Source organism: Marmota marmota, unplaced genomic scaffold (genome assembly GCF_001458135.2).
Source record: "Marmota marmota marmota unplaced genomic scaffold, marMar, whole genome shotgun sequence".
Taxonomy (NCBI): domain Eukaryota; kingdom Metazoa; phylum Chordata; class Mammalia; order Rodentia; family Sciuridae; genus Marmota; species Marmota marmota.
Genome location: NW_026000174.1, coordinates 4,911,117 through 4,934,617, shown reverse-complemented (window position 1 = coordinate 4,934,617; position 23,501 = coordinate 4,911,117). Strand labels below are relative to the sequence as shown.

At 34.8% G+C, this 23,501-nt stretch overlaps 1 protein-coding gene and 1 non-coding gene across 14 annotated transcripts in view; both read right to left on the bottom strand.

Annotated features, from left to right (window-relative positions):
* Dlg2 (discs large MAGUK scaffold protein 2) overlaps window positions 1–23,501 on the bottom strand; it is a 917,250-nt gene that overhangs the window by 630,225 nt on the left and 263,524 nt on the right. For all 13 annotated transcript variants that reach the window (XM_048787977.1, XM_048787981.1, XM_048787974.1 and 10 more), the window contains exon 3: window positions 15,850–15,900. In XM_048787977.1, the coding sequence (XP_048643934.1) occupies window positions 15,850–15,900 (51 nt within the window). The remainder of the gene's footprint in view (window positions 1–15,849; window positions 15,901–23,501) is intronic.
* On the bottom strand, window positions 2,374–2,446 carry Trnaa-ugc. Its single transcript has one exon. It is a non-coding gene; the product is annotated as a tRNA-Ala (tRNA).

Here is a 23,501-nt window from a genome sequence, read left to right as displayed (position 1 = left end):
TGAATTTTTTTTTTTTACTGTTGCATTATGATTTAATTTAATTGCACAAAAAATTTGAAATTACAACTCCTCCAGATTTCTAAGAGGAAGGTTATTATGCATGCCTCCATATTCAATTCTGCACTGTTACATTTGAACCATATTGTAAATTTTACATCATGATGGATCAGTTTGGAATTTCCATGCAACACCTCAAATCATAAAATGGAAGCAAATTTTAAACAAAATGAAAATTTTGTATGTGTAACTATCTCTCATTCTCCTGAACATTTATGATAGTTGCTTTTTAAAATGCAAGTTTAAATGATCTGAGGGGCATGTTAAAGTATAATTTGTTATGAGGGACTGTTGCTTCAGATTTCAACTTTGTTTGAATGAGACATTATTGACTGCATTTTTAAAATTTTTTTTTATTTATTTTGGGGGTACCGGGTTTGAATTCAGGGGCACTCAGCAACTGAGCCACATCCCCAGCCCTATTTTGTATTATATTTAGAGATAGGGTCTCACCTCGATTTTGCTGAGGCTGGCTTTGAACTCGTCATCCTCTTGCCTTAGCCTTCCAAGTCATGGGATTACAGGCATGTGCCACCATGCCCAACTATTGACTGCAGTTTTAGATTTTTAGTTAGTTTTGAGTAAGGTGATTATTTGGATTTTTTTAGTATTAAAGTAAAGCCAAAAAACAAAAAAGCAAGAGAGTAAAAAATGACTGGGATTGTAAGAAAAAGATGTGAATTTAAAATGGCTTTTGCTATGTATTGAGTGATCTTGGGAAACTCTTGTAAACACTAGTGAGTGTTCATTTCCTCATTTGCAAAATGAGGAACACCATGTTTTATTTTCCTTTTCATGAGGTGGATGAAATATCAGAAAAATAATTTGAAAGTAATGAAGTAATATTAAAATGAGATGTATCATACAATATACATTATATCACCTGAATTAAACAATAACATTGAACATCATAATAGAGCTTGCAATCTTACCAATTTTAAGTTTGAGAAACTATATTTTCATTTGAAAACTTCTAAAACATAACTGGAATACTGTTATAACTGTATTCTTTTTATGAGTTAGAAAAATGCTAAAAATACAAATGTGATATCATGTTTCTTGTTATTTTCACCTAGAGTTAGAGTGATATTAGTGAGTTTTGAGAAAAGTTTAAGTAGATGGTGGGGGAAGAGTACAGTTTATTTCATGAATGTTAAGAAATAATCTTAAACAGAAATAAGTATATCTCTAACCACCTACTAATTTTCTTTTCCTTGATGCTTATTTCTTCTTTCCAATGCTAACTGAAGATTCTTTGCCATTTGGCTTAGTTTTCCTTTTGATAAATGTACTGAAGACCTAAAGGCAATCTGAGCATACCACACCTGGTCAGAAAATAAAAATTTTATTCCAAAAATGTTCTTCATATTCTCCATGCCTCCAGATGGCATCTAAATAGCTCTGCCACACACTAGTTTGGACAAATGTCTTAACTTATTTAAAGAAGTAAAGTAGTGGTTCTAAGCTTATGCAATAGACTTATTGTCAAGATATGAGACAGCCCTTGTTGAACGATTTACATATAAGGTTCAACCTTCAATAAATGATTAAGCTTTATATACTTAATTGTTGCAGCTAATACTGCTGCCAGCACTGGAAAGGGTAGCACTGAGCACTGGCCTCGACTAATGAAGAATAGTCTTTTTTTCTTCTTATCTATGGATTTATTATCTATCTTAGGACACACATAAATACAAGAATAAATATCAATTATATGAAAGAAATGTGTATATAATGTAAAATACAAAATGTATATAAAGTACACATAACAATGTTTATTATAAAGCATATGAATGGAAATATTTATCTGTGTATAATGTGTTTATAAATATATACATATTTATACATTTATATATACATTTGGATATATGTATTATGTACATTTGGATAGACACATTGGGAGGGAAAATTAGTCTTTATCTATATCTCTTACTAGAAGACTAAATGGGATTCATCTAATGATTAACAACAAACCAGATATAAAATGTCAAATGAAAAGGATTAAAGTAAGAATCATTTTAGCCATTTAGGGCCTTGAAGTTTTAGACTCCTAATTATCCTTTAATGTAGCTAAAATCCAAATGAACAAGAGCCATGTTAGTTAACATTCTATTAGTGGATGCAAGTGTCCCCTCAAAGGATTTATTTAAATTCTGGGCTCATGTTGAGTAGTGATAAACCTACTTAGTTACATTGGTTTTATTGGGCCATATTTTAATCTGATTGGATATTAAGATGACAACAGGTTCTTTCTCACTTAAATGTGAGATTCTTGAGGAAAGTGGCCAGATTTTTTATTTTTTTATTTTTTTTTGGTGGTGGTGCTGGGGATTGAACCCAGGGCCTTGTGCATGCAAGGCAAGCACTCTACCAACTGAGCTATATCCCCAACCTAGTGGCCAGATTTTAGAGAAAAAAATGAATCATAGTGGAAAGAGTTCACCTGTTTTTGCCTCATGACCTTGGACATATCATTAACATCTGTTAACACTGGTTTTCTAATCATAGTTCAGTGATTCTTGGGTAAGGATAGCACTGAACCCATCACTGTCACCTGGGACTTGTGTACTTAACTTTCACATTGGTCATTTTTGTTTTACCACAAGTATTTCTTGCTTGTCACTTTCCTGACTCCAGGTAGAAAGGTGATTTTATTTGGCCAGTGCTATGTGAAGAAAGGTTTTGGTGTCAACTCCAGGGATAAATCTCAATTTGCAGTTGTGATTTACAGATGTGAACACATCAGGATGAAGTCCTGGTCAGTGTGATAGTTCATTTTATGTGCCAAATTGACTGGGTTAAGGGATACCCAGATATCTGACAAAACATTCTTTCTGGGTATGTCCGTGAGGGTGTTTCTGGAAGGAATTAGTATTTGAATTAGTAGACTGAGTAAAGAAGTGTCTTGACTGACACAATTGGGAACATCCAATTTGTTGAGGGTCTGGAAAGAAGAAAAGGACAGAGAAAGGGTAAACACCCTTTGTGTTCTGGAGGTAAACAAAATGGGTACCTTTTCTTTCCCTGAGATATCAAAGCCCCAGGTTTCTTGGGCCTTTGTCTCTGGAATGTAACTCCCTCTTCCCCATTTTCCTTCATAGGCCTTTGGCTTTGAACTTGGACTGAATTATATTACTGACTTTCCTGTATCTCTAGCTAGCAGAGAGCAGAGCATCATGTAACTTCTTGGTCTTCAGAAGCATTGAAACAATTCTCATACTAAATCCCTGCCCTGTATCTATCTATCAGTTATATTTTTTCTAGAGAACTCTGGCTAAGATAGTCAGACTCTACCCTTGAATAAATAAAATCGGAAAAAATATAAATGTGTGATCTGATAGGTCACTGAGCTTTTGAGTAATCTATTCTATGACTATGTAATGCTTTCCCAGAATCTCAATTCAACATTGAACATCTGCCCTATGCCAGGTGCTAGGGATATATGGTAAATGAAACACGGTTCTCAATTTTTTGTGAGCATACAAAAGGTATATACAGTTCAAACACAAATGACAAGAAGACAGAAGATGGAAATGCTAACTCTGGGGGGATTTGACAAGGCTTTTCAAGAAGAGGTAGTATCTCAGATTTTGGACAATAAATTGACACTGGTTAGATAAAAATGGTAATGGGGTGAAGAGCAATTTTAGGATCAATAAACTTGACTAGTGATCCTGAATTAAATACAAAGTAACATCAAATTCTTCTTAATAATTAAATGTGCATTCTTTAATTTAAGCTGAATCTAAAAAGATCAAATATTTTAAATTTTAAAATCAGGTAACACATGATATAAATTCTGATGCCTATGAACATTTTCATAATACATATGTGCATTCCTTTTCTCCAAAGGATAATTTGAAAGATTAAAAATGCATCAAGCTCATTAAGGTAAATGACTAAAATTCAAGCTTTTAAAAGTATAAATTCAAACAATGCCTCAAACACTTGAAATTACTGTAAGTTTTTCCTACTATGCGTCTCTGTATAGTCTGGCAGTATATTGAGACACTAGTGTTTTTATTTTTCTCTGCTTGTGTTTTTCCTTTTCCTTTATCCCCACCTGAAATAGGTGTTTATTGCAGGGGGAGGTCAGAGGAGGCAGGGTTGAACTCAGAAGCAGCCCACAAAGACTTCCTTGCTTTTGTTTTCAAAAAGCTAAGCCCTTAGGAGAAATTAAAGGTTTTGTGGAGGAGGTGAAAGGAAGAAGAGGAGTCCTCTACAGAGGTAGGAAGTCTTTGTGAAGGAGAGAATAAAATATTTCTCAAGTGAGGGGTAGGGTAGAGCAGGGGGGAGAGTCTCTTGAAATGGAATAAGAAAGAAAATAATATTCAGAGATGAATATGTGAAGGCAAGTCTAAGAAGTTGGGACCCTGAACAATCTCATAAAGAATTTCATAACTTGAAATGTCCCAGGGTTTCATTTAGTTGTAAATAATAAAAGTGCCAATTTAAACTAGCTAACACAATAAAAGGTATTAACTATTTACTTAAAAAAAAAACTCAGAAGAAGGGTTTCAGAGATAGTTTTGTTTATGATCTCAAGTTATTACTAAGACTTTCCACATACAATTTATCTGCTCCGCCACCTAAAATGCTGGCTTCATTAGGAACCAGGAAACCTCTACAGTTTTATAAGGCTTTGAGCTGATATCCCAGTTACAGGCTTCCTTATTTCATGCCCAAAGAAGGAGATGGGCTTCTGACTCAAAGTTAAGTAAGAACCATGGAATTCACTCTGATTGTATTGGATCAGGTTGCTCATCCATCACTGATAGAGTCCAGGAGAGTGGGATGTGCAAATTGATCTAAATCAATAAGGACTCACTGCTGGAGTTCACAGTCATGCTAGCTGCTAACAAAGCACAGGGGTTGTGTGGGGGCAGATATTTGAACCAAATTCTAGAGGCACTTAGAAACATGATGGGAAGAATGAAATGTGGAGATAATGACAAATGCCCACTAGATGTAGTAGACACTTGTAGACTAGAAGGGACAACTCAGAGAGGGGCATTGGATGTTGCAGCAGGTACCTGTGAAGAGAGATGACCAAACAACTTGTGGACTGTGTCATCGCTGAGTAAAGACATAGAACTGTGAAATAATTGTGGATATGGTTGAAGCGGTTGGGAAGAAATATGCTAGGAATGACTGAGATTTTATTTTCTGCTAGCTAACTAGTTGAATTACAGAAAAATACAGTTATAGCAGCTAGGGTTTTATGCAGATGAAAATAACAAAATCCCCAGCTTTTACCATTTTTGAAGACCTACAATCTAGTAAGTATGACTGCTGGACCTCTTTCTGTATCACTCCCTAGATCTTTGCTATTTCTATTATCCTCAGGATCCAGTACCTCTATGGCAATCCTGAAATCTAAGGACACCTTAGATTAAACCTCCATAACCCTCCACACCTTGTTAATATGTCATGGAAATAGATTTCCCCTGATTAGAAAATTCAGCTAGTGGGTGACAGAGTTTTGTCATTTCCATGCAAGTTCTTTGCTGGGACTTGAGTATACCCTCCAAAACTTGTGTTGAAATTTAAATGCCATTGCACCAGTATTAAGAGTTAGGACCATTAAGAGTGATTAGATTATGAGCATACAGCCCTTATGCTTATTGAAGGAGTGGATTAGTTATCACAAGAGTGGATTTCTTTTAAGTCGAGCCCCTTCTTGCCCTGGTCTCATGCATGCTCACCTTCCCTTCAGCCATGTTATAATATAGCACAAAAACCCTGACAAGAAGCCAACACCATGCTCTTGGACACCCCAACTTCCAGAACTGTGAGCCAAATAAACTTCTTTACCACATAAATTTCCAAGTCTGTGGTATTCTGTTATAGCAAGAGAAAACAATCTAAATTTCTTTCCATTGTAGATTTTGTCTAGAAGCTGTTAGTTCTAGAAATATCACTATGTAAGCATTAGATATGCTGGTGATGATCAGGAAATACATCAAAGAAAGATGTCATAAAAAGTGATGCACAGAAGAAAATATATCAGCTCTTTTAGATGATGTGAGGGTAGTAAAGTTCAGATTAATGAACTAAAGACAGCTTTGTTAATAACCTGGAGACAGAGGTTTGTGGGGTAGGACAAGGAAGATAACTCAGCTAGTTTATTGAGAAAAAATGGAGAAGGCTGGAGTTAGCAGCTGAATTTCAGTTTATGTGCATTTTGTGCTGATTCATCTAAATCAGCTCTTTGGGGTGTGTTTACAAGGCACTCCTCAATCCTGAGACTTTGATGCTTACATCTAAGGAAAAGTTAGATTCACAACCCTACAAATGTCTGTAAACTATATTTCTAACACCCATTTTTTTTTCTCTGACATCTGAGTTCAATGGTTAACACTGTAAAAGATTTCCTACACATACAAAAGCCTGCTGATTCCCAAATCATAAAGGTTTTTAGACAGTGGAAACCTGAATTCATAGACCTGCCACTAGTCATTTTTTTTTCATCTGTCATTCTTTTTATTGCTTTTTTTTTATTCTTGGGAGTTGGGACACAGTAACAGGTTACTTTAAAGGAGACTGTATGTGTAAACCTTGAGGTATTAAGGTTTTCTGCAATCTGCCAATCCTGTTCTAGAGCTGTGTTTTATAATCTTATCTCTATAGTAAGAAGTGTAAGTAGGATTTAGAAAAGGCAAATAATATAAGCAAGGTGAAATAGTCAGCTTTGTGCTATTGCAATGAAACATCAGAAGCAACTAGTTCATAAAGAGAATAGGTTTATTTAGCTTGCAGTTTTGAAAGTTCAAAATCCAAGATTGAGTAGGGTGGGTGTAGAGGTCAGCATTGGTTTGATCTTTAATAAGGGCTGCAGATGGTGGCAATCATGGTGTGAGTACATACCGGAGCAAACAATCAGGTGTCCAATAGAAGCAGAGAGAAAAGAGAATGAATGGGCAGGATCATATATGCTCCCTTTACAACAATCTTAGAGTGTTCAAGGGGAACTATTAAGAGGTTGCACATAAACTCCTTCCAAGAGCCCACCTTCAATGTGTGTAGGACTTTCCATCAAGCCCTACCTTGTAAAGGTTATGCCACCTCCCAATGATGCCATCCTGGAGACCAAACTTAACACATGCACCTGTAGGGGACACTCAACATAGAAACCATAGCAGACAACACTTATTTTGAGAACCAGTTGTGGCTACATAAGCCTAGGACATGAACAATCCAATAACTTCAGAAAAGCAATTAGCTAAAATTAAACTCCAAGATGTTTGTATGAGGTCACCATTGGTAAGTTACAAATGCTAGACTTGAACTTAGTCTGGCTATTAGAAAAATTAAAGGGAAGAGTCATGTAGTTACAGGAAATGGGGTACTATCTAGTTGTTTCTTTGCATGGTCTAGCATAGGAATTGGGTGCTTCTAATTCTTTCTTTTTATTCCTTTTCTCATTTCTTATCTCTGGCTTTCTTTGCAGGAAACCTTGTCTTGCCACCAAGCAAGAGTTCCTTGTAACAGCTACTTTTCTGCCTTCTACTTCATACTTTATTGCACAAAAGAAATGCTACTCCTGTCTGCCCTATATTGCTGTATAGAAAATCCTGAAGAATAGACACTTTGATTGGCTTGGATTTGCTCAAGTGTCAGCTCCTAAACTGCATCAACAACACTCACAAAGTTTTAGATGCAAAAGCTTTCTTCCATGCTCTAACCCTTGAGATTCAGAATCATTTGGTCTACATGTGCCCAGATGTATTAGTTTTTACCAGCTTTCCAGGTAATTCCAATGAGTAGATTGAGACAATTCAACTTTGTGACCAGGAGTGCTGTGACTGCCAGTCTTCCTGAAAATAACACATTTGGCATGGAGAGAAGAGCAGTTTCCCAAAGGAAGAAGACATTCTTCAAAAGGAAGAACACTCTTTAATGCACAAACAAAACAATACTGCTCACTACATCATATGTAAGACTGGAAGTGGGAATTATTACAATATCATAGTTTGAAGCTACCAAAAAGAAAACACAATGTTATAACTGTTTGTCTAACCTGGAACTAAACTCTTAAGAATTAACAAAAAGAAAAGCTTCAAATAGTGCTAGGCAGTTATAGAAGTTATAGCTGTAAACTCAAAAGATTCCATTTATATACTTAACATAATTATAAAACATATTGATAATGGGTTATACATATATTAAGATCAATGAAGAAGCTAATAACTTACTACAAATATAAGGATTATATACATGTACACACATACAACGCAAAGCAGAGTATGTACCTGTCACTTGACTGAGATGCAGAGTGAAAACATGAAGTTATTCTGAAAATGACATCTTCCAAAAAAAAAAAAAAAATAGGGCCTACAGAAATGTGCATGTGTATAAAAGTCTGGGATGTTACAGGAAACTTTTAGGTAATTTGCGTATGTTATTTCTACTTTTAACCACAACACTATGAGGTACATATTAGTAAACCACAGGTTGGGAAGAACACTAAAGCCTTTAATAGATGAAGTAACTTGCTTGAGGTCCCATAGGAAGTGACTAATCCTGGATTCAAAACAGTCTGTCTGAATTCAAAGACTGTACTTATTGCTCCTGCTTATACAGGCCTACCTTTGTTCTACAAATCTTGCAATATTTTCAGCCAAAGACAAGAAAACTGATCAAAATTCACACATAGTTTGTCAATTTGTGTTTAATGTACATGTATGTTTGGGTTATATTTATGTATTTAAATATAATAAATGTATATATTTTTCAAACATACTTAAAATACACACTAATAATTAGACATACATAAACTTTGGAGTTTAGCTGGAAAGTTATACAATATCAAAAATTATTTAACTAAACTAGAATAAGATTTGCTATGGCTGATTATATAACCTCATCAAATATTAACTTGGACTCTGGAATTTATTCCTGTTACAATTGATTGAAAATTGCTAAAGTTATCCCCAAATGAGAAGTTTAGAGACCAAAAATCTTTCTCTGCATCATTTGAAGTAATAGATCCTTAACGGTATTTGAGTTTCAGACATTTCACAACAATCAACAATATGAGATAAAAGAATTCAGCCGAAGAGAATCAGTCATTCAATGACATTCTAACTAACTGAATATCTGGATGAAGCTGGAGAGGCCACCATTTGACAACTTTAATGGCTCACTTCTTACCTGGAGGCCCACTAAATTCCCATGTTAACCTCCTTAACCACCAAGCTTGCTTCATCTGTAGAAATTTTCAAGATTGAATAAATGGCCATTTTTCTCTGCTTCCTAAATTCCAAAATAAATCTACTTATTTTTGAATAGGTGAAATAACAGCTCACAAAAATTGATGATTTATACTTGGGAAAATGACTTAGATCTTTGATTTTTTGTTGTTGTTGTTAGTCTAAAAGGAATATCTCTGACTTGTCAGACAGAACATTCAAGTAGTACCACATGTCCATACATACATTCTATATCTGTTAGGAAAGCACTTCAAATATTCCTTTTTTAATAGGGCTGGAGACAAAGGGGAGTTATAGGAGGTGATAGACATTCACTTCAACATCTTTGATAAATTGTGGTCATGCTTGCTGCTCGGGTTTTTGTAGATAAGATGAATCTATTATCCATGCTGGTCAACCAGCTTCTCATGATACAGATCATGTTGGGGGACAGAGTCTACTAATTTCATGCAAGGAGAACTGATGAATCACTCAGAGGCATGGGATGTACTAATCTACCTTTGCTAATGCCAGACAAACCCAGAAGAGCTCAGGAAGGCTTCAAATAACACAGGGGTCCGTGCTGAGCAGTTCAGATTGTGTTAATGAAAGGAGTTTGTTGGGTTTTACTCTAGGCATCTTTGATTACTCCTTTCTTTTGCATTTTCCTATTTTATAAAACACTGGTCCTAATATGTTTTAAATTATCCCTTCGACATTACTATCGGATGAATTTAGCTATTAATTTTGTTTCTGAAAAGGCATACCTGTATCCTCTTCTGAATCGTATAACATGTATACCCAATATTACAGCCAAAGTGATCTTTGTAAAACACAAGTGGGATTATGTCACTTTCATGCTTAAAATTCTTCGAGGTCTCATATTGCCTTTAGAATAAGATTTATGTTTAAATCTTTTTGTATGTTATTGGAGGCATTCATGTTCTCTGCCCTCACCATCTCTCCAGCCTGGTCTCTGAGTCCTACATCATAGCTTGAAGTGCAGTCACTAACTACTTGAACATGTTAAGTTTCCATGAGTTTTTGAACATTTGCATGCACTACTCCCTGACCAAGAAGCCTTCTTCCACTCCTTTTTATACGGCTAGTTTCCTCTCATCTTTCATAAGCCTACTGATATGTAGAACCTCAGGGATGTGCTCAATCTGGGCCAGAAATCCACAGTACTCTGTTCTTCATGGTTTTTGCCTATTTACTTCTCTGTGTCCTCTATAAGGCTATAACATTATATGAAACACGGGCTGTGTGTACCCAGATTTATTGAATGCTTGCAAAATCAATATATGTAAGACATTTGTAGGGTTTGCTATTGTGGCAGAGGGTTGATACACTAGACAAAGCTGCTGTAGAAGGGATTCACCAACTTGTCCTCAAATTGCCAAATGACTTTTCCCCTTTCCATGTCATCCTGGTAAATAGAGAACACAACAAAATCCCCTTCAAGAAATTCACTGGAAGAGACAGAATTATTCATCATTTAATATGGTAAGTTTTCTACCTATGTTAGTTTTTAAAGAAGCACCCTGTCCAAGAGGGGGAAGTCAAAAGTTTATTGGAAGAGATGAGATTTGAGCTTAAGTTTGAGGGAAGTCTGATCTCAGTGATAATGAGCTTAGATTCTAGTCTCTGTTGGATGTGGAACTAAAATCCTAACTCCATTCCTCACACATTCTAAGACCTTTATTCCCTGATTTTTGTCTGATTTTTGTAATGACAGGTGATTTAATGTCTGAGCCTCAGCATCCTACTATGTAAAATGGAATTTGCAAGATCCACTGCACAGGGATGTTATTAAATGTGATCAGTTCATTACTAAATTAAATGTTATAGAGATTAAATATAGAAAAAATATAAGCTGTAAATGCATAGTGCAAGGACCATAAATTCTTTACCTCTGGATGACTGACATCTAGCAATGTAACAACAACAACAAAGCAGATCATAAAAGAAGTTCTTGTTAGTATAATGTAAATGGCTCATTGAAACTGGGAAGATAGGTTTTTAATAAGTTTCCACGATGATACCAATGAATAATGCTTTTGAAACGGTCATGTGAACCAAAGGAAATATTAAGAATAACTATGCATGCTGTTCTAACCTTTAAATTAATTTATTATTTCATAACAAGGTCCCTATGAGGTAATTACAAAACTTTATATTCATTCCCAGATGTGAAAATTGAGATCCAGAGAGGTTAAGTAAGCAGTTCAAAGTCACTTGACCATAAAGGGGTAGAGCCAGTTTTTAAAACCTGAATTCAATCCAGGCCACATGTATGTACTGCATTTTCTTCCAGCGGTAAAGCCAGGCATAACCCATACACATGCCAAATTTTCATTGAGTATATATTACATTCCAGACAATATTCCAGGCAGAATAAATATAGAAACTATATATATACATACATACATATATATATATATATATATATACACACACACACACACACACACACATACTAATGAAGAGACAGACATTAACAAAGTCACCAAATAAATAATGTAAATTTCAGATGATAATAAATGCAACTAAACAATGACAAAGCTGTGGATTAGGAAAAAGAGTGATGGGAATATTGCTACTAACATAAATAAGGTGGACATACAAACTTCAAAATTTTTCTGAGGAGGTAACATCTGAGCAGGTATTTAAATGACGAAAAGAACAATCATGTAAAGACCTAAGGAAGATTTCTCCACACAGATAGAATCACAATCATAAAGATCTTTAGGTGGGAACAGATTGGATTTTTTGAGGAAAATCAAGGTCAGTGTGGCTAGAATGAAATGTGTGAAAATCCAATGTGAGGATATGATATTGGAGAGAGGAGCAGGGCTGATATTGTGTAAGGTTTGTGGGTGAGGAGAAAAGGTGTGATTCTCATCTTTTGGAAGATTTTAAGAATAAAAATGATATGGCTTGCTTTATATTTTGAAAAATATTACTCTGGTTACTTGGAGGAACACAGTGTGGTGAAAGGGAAAGCTATTACAGTGGTTCAGCCATGGAATGATACAGGTTTGGACTCAGATTCAGCAGAGCAGGTGGTAACATTTGATTGACTTTGAAATATATTTTTAGGGAAGCTCGACGAGGACTTGCTGATGATGCTGAGAAAAAAAAACAGTAATTAAGTAAGCCTTTAGGACTGTTTTGACTTGATAATAAGGAAAATTATAGAACCAATTAGCTAAGATGAGGAATATTATGGTACAAGCAGCTTTGGCTCTGAGGGAGAGGGAGCAGGGATGCTGAGATGCCAGCTGGACAGTTAGCTATGCACACTGAATTTAGTAGAGAGGTCCTGGCTTCAGGTTTGGGAGCTGTCCATTGATAGGTAATATTTAAAGCCATGAATCTAGAGGAGAGGTTAAGAAGGGGTCTGTTCACTGGCTATCCGAAATAATCCAACATTTATAGAAGAGCCAGTAAGGAGACAAATAAAAGGTTAGACAATAAGGTAGTGAGAGCACAGGAGTATAATTTGTTGAAAATTAAAAAATTGACATCTTTGATAAAGGAAGCAGTGGCAGCTGCATCCAATATTCCTGAAACGTCAGGACTGATGCTTTGACATAGCAAAATGGAACCTGCCATAACTTTGATAGAGAATTTTAAGATGATTGTTGAGATGAAAACATAATATAGGTTAAAATAAGAAAATTATGTAATAAAGGGGCGTTAATGAATATGCAATACTTCCTAGAATTTTGGTAAAACAAGATAATGAGACAATGATAGCAGGGAAATATTGGGTTAAGAGATAGATACACACACACACACACACACACACAAGTGTCACTTGACCCAATGTTTCCCTGCTACGTGTGTGTGTGTGTGTGTGTGTGTCTGTCTGTCTATATTAAATGTATTTGTGAAAAAGAAAGAAACTGATATTGCAGAACAGAGAAAAGATATACAGAAACAAAATCATTTAATGAACAAGAGAGTATAGAGTTTGGGTCATCATAAGTGAAGAGTTATTGAAGAATCTTGGAAAGGATGAAAAATTCCCTCACCAACTAGGGAGAATACTCTAGCAGAACCGATGGTAGGAAAGTGAAGAGGTTTTCACTTGACTGCTTGAATTTTTTCAAGGAAAATGAAGGGAATTTAACAGTTAAAAATGAAGATATGGGAGAGAGGCTTTGTTTGTGTGTGTAAATTTGAAGAGATGATAAGGTATTATGTTGTCTCAGTGAATAAGAAAATGTTTCCCCCACTGGAGAAACGTATAAGAATTGCCAGGAGTCTTTGAGAATGCACTGAGTACACGCTAAAAATTTTAAAATGAGATGAGCGAGTGTTTCTCCAGCCTTGTCCAGTTAGTCAGGTGTTGGCATGGAATGAATAAGGTGACCAGTTAACCATAGTAAGTTAACCAGGGCTGGGGTTTTGCTGGCTGAGCACCAAAAGGGAGCAAAAAGGAAACAAACAAACAAACAAACAAACAAAAAAGTTAAGGGTCTAAGAGAGGAAAAGTTAGTGTAGTGAACAAACTAACATTAGTATCTGCTGGGTGAGGAGAGAAGGGAGGGCATAAAGAAGCATGAAAACAAAGGGAAATAGTGAAATTGGTTTAAAGTCCCAATAGGAGTTGAAGGACTTTTGAAGAGGGGTACAATAAATGACAGGTACACAGAAGAAGTACTGCTCAGAGAAGATTATGCTTGACACAGAGGCTTTGTAGAAGTGGCAAGATTCACAATATGACTGGGAACCAGAGTGCAGGAAGTGAGGGAGGTGAGATGCCAGGCTCAAGATCAGGAAGCAAGAAGCATCAGAATCCACAATTACCTGACTCCTACTGAATGCTCTCTCTTACACCAATTAACTCCTTTTTTTTTTTTTTATTTTAAATCAATAAAACCTGGCTAAACAAATGATGTTCTAGACAAGTTACTTATGTGTATAGTGTGGGGGAAAATCAGAAGAGCTGGCTTTGCAGGTGGGATCTGTTCAGTTGCACAGGTCCTGTATTTAGAAGGGCTCCCCATTTTCATTTGCACTGAACCCCAAATATCAGCTAGCCAGCCTTGCAGAGTTTAGTGATTTAGAAGTGTTATTTTTTTCACTTGGCATAATTTACCATAAGCTTCACTTTTCTCTATTTAACATGCCATTAACATTTTATCAAAGTTCATAATGGAAGTATTAAAGATCCCATCTGTCAAACACTTAACTTTCAATGTAAACTTCCTTTTAAAACCACTCAGAGTTAATAAAAATTGGGTGGAAAATGAGAAATTCCCTGACTCCGAAAGTGAATAAGCAGTAAATTAAAAAGATGATATAATTTCAAAGTGTAGGCCTAGAATTTTAATTCATACTTAAATGAGGGCTTATAGAAAAATATATTTTATTTCTTCTTATTAGTATATGATATGTTTATAATAAAAGGTTTAGGAAATAAAGATAAATAAGAAGATGAAACTGAAAATTACCCCTAAATTCTTAACAATATGCAACCACTTTTAACATTTTGGTGTATATCCTTGCATATTTTATTTAGGTGTTTATATGTGCATATTATGTAGCTCTGTGTTTTATTAGATTATATTTTAAAACTTGATTTTTAAACTTGATACTATATCTAGACAGACCTCATATTCTTGTAATTAATATTTTTCTTAATATTTAAGTAAAATTTATTTATATTATATGGGTATACAATAACATTTTAAACACTCTTTCCAGGCTTCACTATTATAAACAATACCAATATGATAAAAGCATTCTTGTGTTTGTACATTCCTATCAATATAATTTGTGGATCCAAAGGTGCCCATTTTCAAGGCTTTTGATTCTTACTTTCAATTTGGTCTTTAGTATTGCATTAATTTCTAGGCTCATTCATTGGATATTAACAACTCTTCATAATTTTTGCCAGTTACAGACAAAATCTGTTTACTCTCCTTGTCTTTCCTTGGTTCTTAATGAGGGTGAATAGGTTTTCATGTTTATTTGCTTTCCTTTAATGGTGAGTGTCCGGTTAATTATTTTTGATCACTTTTTTTCCCTCTGGATGCCCTTTAATTTTTATTGTTTTGTAAAATATCTAGATATATTAGGCTTGATTTGCACCAAATTTCCTTTAATGGGAACCTCTTTCAAGGTCCTTCCAACATATTTGAACAGCTCTCCAAGGTTTTTTTTTTCCCAATGGGGTGGTTTTAATATTCATTACTCTTTTTAAAGCTAAATAAAATATGCATGATTACTAGTTCTGATAATATCAATATCACATAAATGAGAAGATCTTGCAACATGTCTGAGGAACGTGTGGCCAAAACACTAAGGATGAAAATATTAAGAGTAAAGTACTATATAAGCTCATGATATATTTCTGTTTTTTTTCCATTCATTTTTCTAAATTCAAGCAATGCACTTTGTATACTGAACATTTTGGTTATTTGGCTGCTGTCTCATTCTCTCTACTGCAAGCATTTCACTAATATTCCCATTTTGAGTCCTGTGGGAAACTTCCAGTTTATAGTACATCACTGTATAATTTCACAAGGCAACCAATGAGTACCTAGAATGTGGAATGCAAAATTAGGGCTTTGAATTAGTTTCTTACCCTCTCCAGTGTAATTTCTTCAAATTCATATTCAATTTCTGTCCCATTGACCTATGAATAGGAAAAAGAGAGAGGAAAGCATTAAATACAGATTGAGGAGGAGAAGCAACATTTAAAAAAGTGTTTGGGAACAAATTTTTCATTCTGGCTATGAATAAACCACATTTTATTGGTATTTATAATTATACATTTTCATGCAAATAAAATTTAATGCAACCTACTTTAAAATATACAAATGAGACACTAAAAATAAGCAGAGATTATTCTATCTCTTAGAATTTTGTGATTTTTTTTTTTTTGCAGGGAGGAAGAACAATACAAAATATGAATTAAGAGTTCACAAATAACAAATCATCTAGGAACAATGATAATTACAAAAGAAATAGTTTTCTCATATCTTTAAAGATTTAATAACTGAACATTAAAATATGACCTCAAAATAGTGATAATGGCAGCACAATCACATTATTTTTTATAGTAAATTAGCATTAAGAATGTCTGTGTCTGCTAAGAAATCTCTTTTATTGGTCTAAGCTCAGGTTATTCATTTTCAATATTCTTTTACATAATTTGTCATAATCCCTGATAATGTAACCACACCCATGTACTTCGGCAACAATAAGAGCAAAGCAGAATATGTTTTGAAATTGTTAGAGACTGTTTTAACCATCCAACCAAACCTTGAATTGATTTGAATTTACAGAAATAAATAAATACATTTTAAATGCAGTCAGGCACCGTAGATTTCAACAAATGTTGAATCATAGAGAGTTGCTTTAAAGTAATCCAACAAATATTCATTTCCCATTTTTATCTATCACAGGTTTTTTCTTAGCCAGGCAACACCTCTGAGCAAGATAATTCTCAAACTGGCTGTTTTCTCTTTCTAATTTGTCTCTTGGCAACATCATTAGAATTTAGTAAACAAACAGAGAGGCTAATAGTTTAATTATAAAACTACAATTTTTGGAGGTTCTACTTCAGTTTAGTTTCCATCTTGGAAGAATGTAAACAAAGTACTTGCAGATTAAGACCTTAATGGAAGTAAGAACTGGACAATCAGACCCTTCACCCAAGCCTCCCAAGAGAGAATTGATGAATGGAAAAAGAGTAAATGAATAGATTTATTTATCTGACTTACAAACATGTATTTGCAGATACTCTTCTATGAGGAATTTGGAAGTAGTAGTATCAACTGGAGGTGTAATTGTAGTTTTATAATCAGCACATATACAGAATGACTATGACAACGGCCTAATGTGTGTCTGCTACTCACTCAGAGAATATTTTTGATTATTCAATTACATGAGTTAATTGGTTAATCACATTTTGCTGTGTTACTACATTATCAAACAGCCCTAAACTAAATTTGATTTTCTGGGCTTCAGCAACTTAATGACTCACAGAAAAGACTAGATGATGTCAGAAAGCTTCAGCAGCTTTATAGAAGTTTTTGTTCAGCATGTGTAACAGTAAGAAAAAAAAGAAAAAAACTACAAAATCTCAGGCTCCTTGAATATGTATGTATGTATGCTTGCATCTGAATTTCTTGTTTGCTTTTTATAACCTTCTATTTGATAGGAGGAGGGCAGTGAGGGAAGGCTGAATTAATGTGATAGGCTTTCATTCTCGCAGTATGGCTCCATGAAGCTTTTCTTTGCTTCAGTGCTTCCCTAGAAGTCTTTCACATTATTAAGGTGCTGCAAACTGCAGAGAAAAAAAAAAACAACTTCAAAGACAGAAAAACAAGCCTCTGATAATAAATATCTAAAGATCCAGGGTGAAAGAAATTCTGCTGGGAGGTGCTTAAGAGAAGAATATTTTAGTGGCATACACTGCATAGTGGTAGCCTATTAACATCTCTAGAATCATAAATGCTGACTCTTAGATACATGTGAATCCTAATTGGCATTCCAAAATTTTCGAGTCAGCTAGGTGAACTATCCCAGGCTTATATGTATTCTGTGGGTCTTTAGTTTCCAACCTAAGAAAATAGTGTCATTTGACTACTTCAGTAGTACCCAAGCTTTTTTAAAATATAAGATTAAATGATGCCATCCAGCATGAGTTCTTTTAAAAATAAGCATCCCATGTCTACAACAGGATATGGTGAAGTCATAGAAGAGTGAACAGTTATTAGCATGGGTAAGTCAATATTGCAAACTTAACTGGTGAACATTTAAAACATGGAATCACAAGAGCCAGCGTAGGAGTATAAGAAAGAGATTTGAGAGGCTCCAGTGTTTTTTTCTTTCATCAGTAGGATAGCATGGTCTACATTCTGCCTAGGACTCCTAAGAGAAGAAATTCTTCAGCTCCTTAGCAGAGATTTTAATGGAAAAGATGAGATAGAAGAACTAGGAATAACTCCTTTTTAATAAAAAATGCAGAAATCTGGGCAGTGACGTTCTTGAAAATTTGGTGCCTTTTCAAACCAGTGGACCAGCACAATATTCTTTCAGTATTTTTTCCACATTTATTTAGAGAGGTTGTTTATTGAGTGGTGAAGAGCCAAGGAATATCTGCCATAAGTCACATCTTGCCATAATCTTGTGCATCCTCATTCAGAAAAAAATCAAAATTGTGTTGTGAATGGATCCCAGTTTTGTCTGGGAGAGGGTTTTTAGATAATTCACTTTTATGTGAATTTGCTTTGATGGTCCCACTCTAATCCCAATCAGTTTTTCAATATATGATTTCCAAATAATGAAGTTCTCTTCATGGAGAGTATATATTTTTTCTTAACCAATAATAATTCCTGTGATGTTTGAGCCCCTTGGTAATGTTTTGTGTTCCTGATAGTTCGGGGTCTAGACAGCTGTATGGTTGTTCCTGTTATTCCAGCTGGCCCTAACCATCACTTAGAGTGTCCTCTCTACTTTGATGACTAAAGAAGCGAGAGCCCTGGAATTTTTTTAGACTCAGAGGATCAATACAATAAATGGAATTTCACAGTTTTCCCAGATGAGTTTCTCTTTAGATGCTTGATTTTTCTGAACTTGGTGGTTATGTGATGTCAGCTGATGTGATTCTATGGTGGACAGAAAATCAAATGGATACCACACATTGTCCTGTACTATTCAGGGTATTAGCCTTCTTGGAACTATATGGCTGCTAGGTGAAGAGAGTAACCCAAAGTTCACAGAAAATAAACTTGGTACTTAAAGTTATGATGTCATAAACTTTGAATATTTTACATATCTTTCTCTCCAAACTTTTGTTAATTTTACTATTTCCCCTTTAGTTATGTAGCACGCTCATGCCTGGATGATGAAATAATTTGATTGTATGAGGTAATTTTAACTCCTGAAAAAAAAAGATACTTTTCATGAATAACATATGATATCATGTTTTAATGTTATTTAATTTTTAATGTTTTTAAATTAGAATATTAAGTAATAATGTCTCTGAAAAAATTTTTGCTCTTTATCAACTTTGTAATTTCATAAAGATATGATCACAATGAACTCCAGAATGAATAAATGTTTATACATTCCCCATGTGACATAAAAAATTACTGAATCACGGATATCAAAGCATTGACATCTTTAGAATAAACACAATTCCACCCAATGAACAATACATGGATTTTCATGAAATGCAAAAAAATGGTGATAGATACTGAGAAAATAAAGATTTTTAGATACATCCATATTCTCAAGTAACGTTCAGCCTTTAAAGAGGCACAGAGACACAAATATATTAAGACATTGTAGAAGTGTGATAGCTGTTATATAAAATAAGAGAGGTGAACTAGAGCCACAGCCCCACTATTACCTCATGCAAGTCTATGCAGATCTGTTTACTCTTTGTTGTTTGGATTCCATTCCTTAGTCACATAGAATATGATAGATGCTGCACTAATCTTATTCCTATTATAAGTAATTATTACATAGTAGATGAAAATGATCTCTGAATATCATTGTTTTACCATATTACACTACTATTGGACTCTGGAAAAATGGTGATGGTAATGGAGATCAAAGCCTCAGGTTCCCATGGTTTCTTGCCACTTCCAGAGCAAGACATGGGTCATATAGTTTGCTTCATAAATAGCTGCAGCATAAAGCACAGGACCTGTCACATAGCTGCATGATGATTATGTAAATGAGTAAACGCATGAACCAATGAACCTCAGGTTGCTAATGGGGATGCAATTTCTATTGGGTCTAGGCCTTTTGTCATTTCTCGTTTATATATCCTTACCTCCAACACTGGTTATTTTTAGGAACCCTGACTGGCAGGGTTATGCTACCATCACACACCACAGCAAATCTACATACACACTTGCTTGTATTCTTCTTCCTTAGTACTTTGCCAGTATTTGTCTTTCCCTTCTGTTAGAGGATAGCTTCCAACAAACATGTCAAGTTTTACTCTTTACTCTTTACATGTCAAGTTTTCTACACACTCTCATAAGCTCAGTAGGTTAGAATGTATATTTCAGAAAAAACAAACAAACAACAACAAAAAAACCCCTCAGATTTGAGTCCTCTTTCCAACATTTATGTTGTGTGAGAATGTAGGCTACTTCCTTAATCTCCTAAAATCAGTTTATTCATGTTTAAAATAATACTAATAATTGTACTTTCTTCATATGGTTATTGTGAGGATGAAATTAGATAATTATGTAAACTACTTAACACACATATTAAGTGATCAAGAAATATAACTAAAATCCCATGCAATTATTTTCTGAGACCCTACTTCATGAAATTCTTGGGAGAAATGAAATTGCACATGCTAATTGTCTGACACATAGTAAGTCTTCAATACTTAGAGCCATCATTATTAGTTCTGGATAACAAATCTGTCAAGGTTAGAAGATTTATTTGATCAAATACTGAATTTTTGCTAAATTTACCCAATAACATGAAATATCAACTTATTAAGAAAACAAACTGTTGACTGCAAAATCCACTAAAAAACTTTTCCTAACCCAATCATCTGTTTCTTGATCCCACTTAAGACGCAACGCTCTGTGGACAGAAATCACCTTAGCTTTTTCTTTCAAATCCAGTCACTTTGGCCTTCACTCAGAATAATATCTCAACTAAACCTTCTCCCAGTTTTATGTCTACTCATTCTTGCATTTTTCTTTTCATATTCTCTTGCCCTGTACTGACTTATATATTTTTCTGTTATAGGTGCTCACTTTCCTGGCTGCTCTCATGACATTCCCTACATTACCATCTTCATGACAGCATAGTTTGCACCATCTTCATTTTTATATCCCTGAAGATTCTGGCACCAAGCTTTGTTTATAGTTGGTCTCCAGAAAAATAGTGAGAACAAATAACCTGAGTTGTCCTTAATTCTTATTCATGTTTATATTACTATAAACAGCCCCTAAAAGCTGCTGTCTTTTCTTATGAAATATGACTTGAATGAATCCCTCTGTTTCAGGAAACAGGAAACCACATTTACTGGTAATTTCTAATTTAAAAGCTAAATAAATGAATGAAAACATTAACACTAATTGAGCCCCTAACTAATGATTAGCCTTAGAGGTATAAAGATGAGTGAGATGGTCCTGCCTTTGAAGAACTCAGTGTAGCAGAGAAAGGGAGGAACAAATGAATGGAAGCATGGAACAAAGCAACATGGACATTGAGGTAGATGCCTGCAGACTGCAGAGGTGATATAGGGAAGGTATCTGTGTTTCCACCTGGAACTAGTCAAAAAAGGCTTCATGGAGGAGATTGGGTGAGCTGAATGTGTTTGTGGACAGGTGTTCTTTCTAATGAAAAATCCACCAAAAGCCTTCCTATTACCAGATGGTACTTCTCTAACCTATGAACTTCTCTGCTGTGTCCCTTCTCCTTAATCTATAAGGTTCCTCAGTGGAGAGGAAAGTAAATGGCAGTATCATGTCCTTGCCTTGGTTCCATTCATTAGCTTCTTCCTCATTTGTACACTTCAAAGATCTAAGGTTTCTGGATAAAGGTACCTTTTTTCTTTTTTCTTCAGAGAGGATGGGGGGGAAAGGTAAGGGCATTTTTGCTATACCTCAATCCTAAAGAAAGAACAAATGGAGAAGGCTAATGTTCACTACCCTCTCTTTTAATCATATTTATACTTTAAAAAAACTGCTGAATGTCAAAAAGACAATCAAGTGCTGAAAAAGTACAAAAAAGTCCACCAGCCTGGAAGCTCTAATCAGGACAAAAGCATCACTAAATAAAGCTGGGCTCTACAGGCATGGTGGTGCCCGACTATAATCCCACTCAGGAGACTGAGGCAGGAAGATCCCAAGTTTAAGGTGAGTCTGGGCAACTTAATAAGACCATTCTCAAAAGGCCTGGGATGTAGCTCAGTAGTAGAGTGTTTGTCTAACATTCATAATGCCCTGGTTTTGATACTTAGCACCAGCACCCCTAAAACAAGATGAAATAAAGTCAGGAGTTTTGCATGCATACAATAAACTGTCCATCACATTCTTTAACTAATGTCCCTTCTCAACTGCCTAAAAACGTCCCCCCTCTCAAAGTTAAGAGGCATTATCAAAAGCTGAGATTCTGAAGTCAAAATACTTGAATTTCATACCAGTTCTGTCACTCAGAAGCAGATAGAATTTATTTTTCTCATGCATTATATACATTTGTTTGTCAATATTATTCATTTAAACTGTGGTGAAAAAAAAAAAAAAAGGTTTTCTGTTTCAGCTCTGTAGAGCACCTGCTTTAATCTAAGGTATGCATCTAGTTACTGTATGAGTACAATTCAACTGCAATTTTTAAACCAGCTCCTTTTTTAAATTATGCAGAATTCTTCAAAGCTAATCCCAGTTCACATTTCTTACTTTCGATAAACACACAAAATTATAAAAACGATTATTGATATTCTTAGTTAAGATTTTAATTTTGGTAAGAACACTATTCCTATTATTCACCTGAATGTGTTCTACCAGTAAACTCTGATTTTCAAGTTAAAACGTCTAATCTTAATTAAACTTCTGAGCTCAGTGAACTGCTAAATTATAGCTTCCTCTAAATAAAGAAAAAAATATTATCACGATTCTATAATCTCTTCCATTTTTTAACAATTTTTCTTTTTCTATTTTTCTTTTAACTTTCTCTGCCCTTGTTATTGTCCTTATAAGGCCTAGAAAAGAAAAAAAGAAAACATTATGTTTAAAAAATTTAATTAGGAACCATAGGTTTCTTTTTTTAATTAGGTAGTTTTTCTCCCTGTAAAGTCATGACAAAAATTTCTCAGTATTTATGTCAGAGGAAATTAATGAAAATGACTTAGAGTTTTTATATGTATAAAAAGAACGTCTTTATATATACAAAGTTGTCTTGATTAAAGCTTTTTGTACCATTGGTCCACCCGCCTGTTTTGGTACCATGCTGTTTTTGTTGCTCTGTAGTATAGTTTGAAATCTGGTATCGCTATACCATCTTCAACAAATGGTTCTGGGAAAACTGGAAATCCATATGCAACACAATGAAACTGAATCCCATTCTCTCACCATGCACAAAAGTTAACTCAAAATGGATCAAGGAGCTTGATATCAAATCAGAGACGCGCCGTCTGATAGAAGAAAAAGTTGGCTACGATCTACATACTGTGGGGTCGGGCTCCAAATTCCTCAATAGGACACCCATAGCACAAAAGTTAATAACAAGAATCAACAAATGGGACTTACT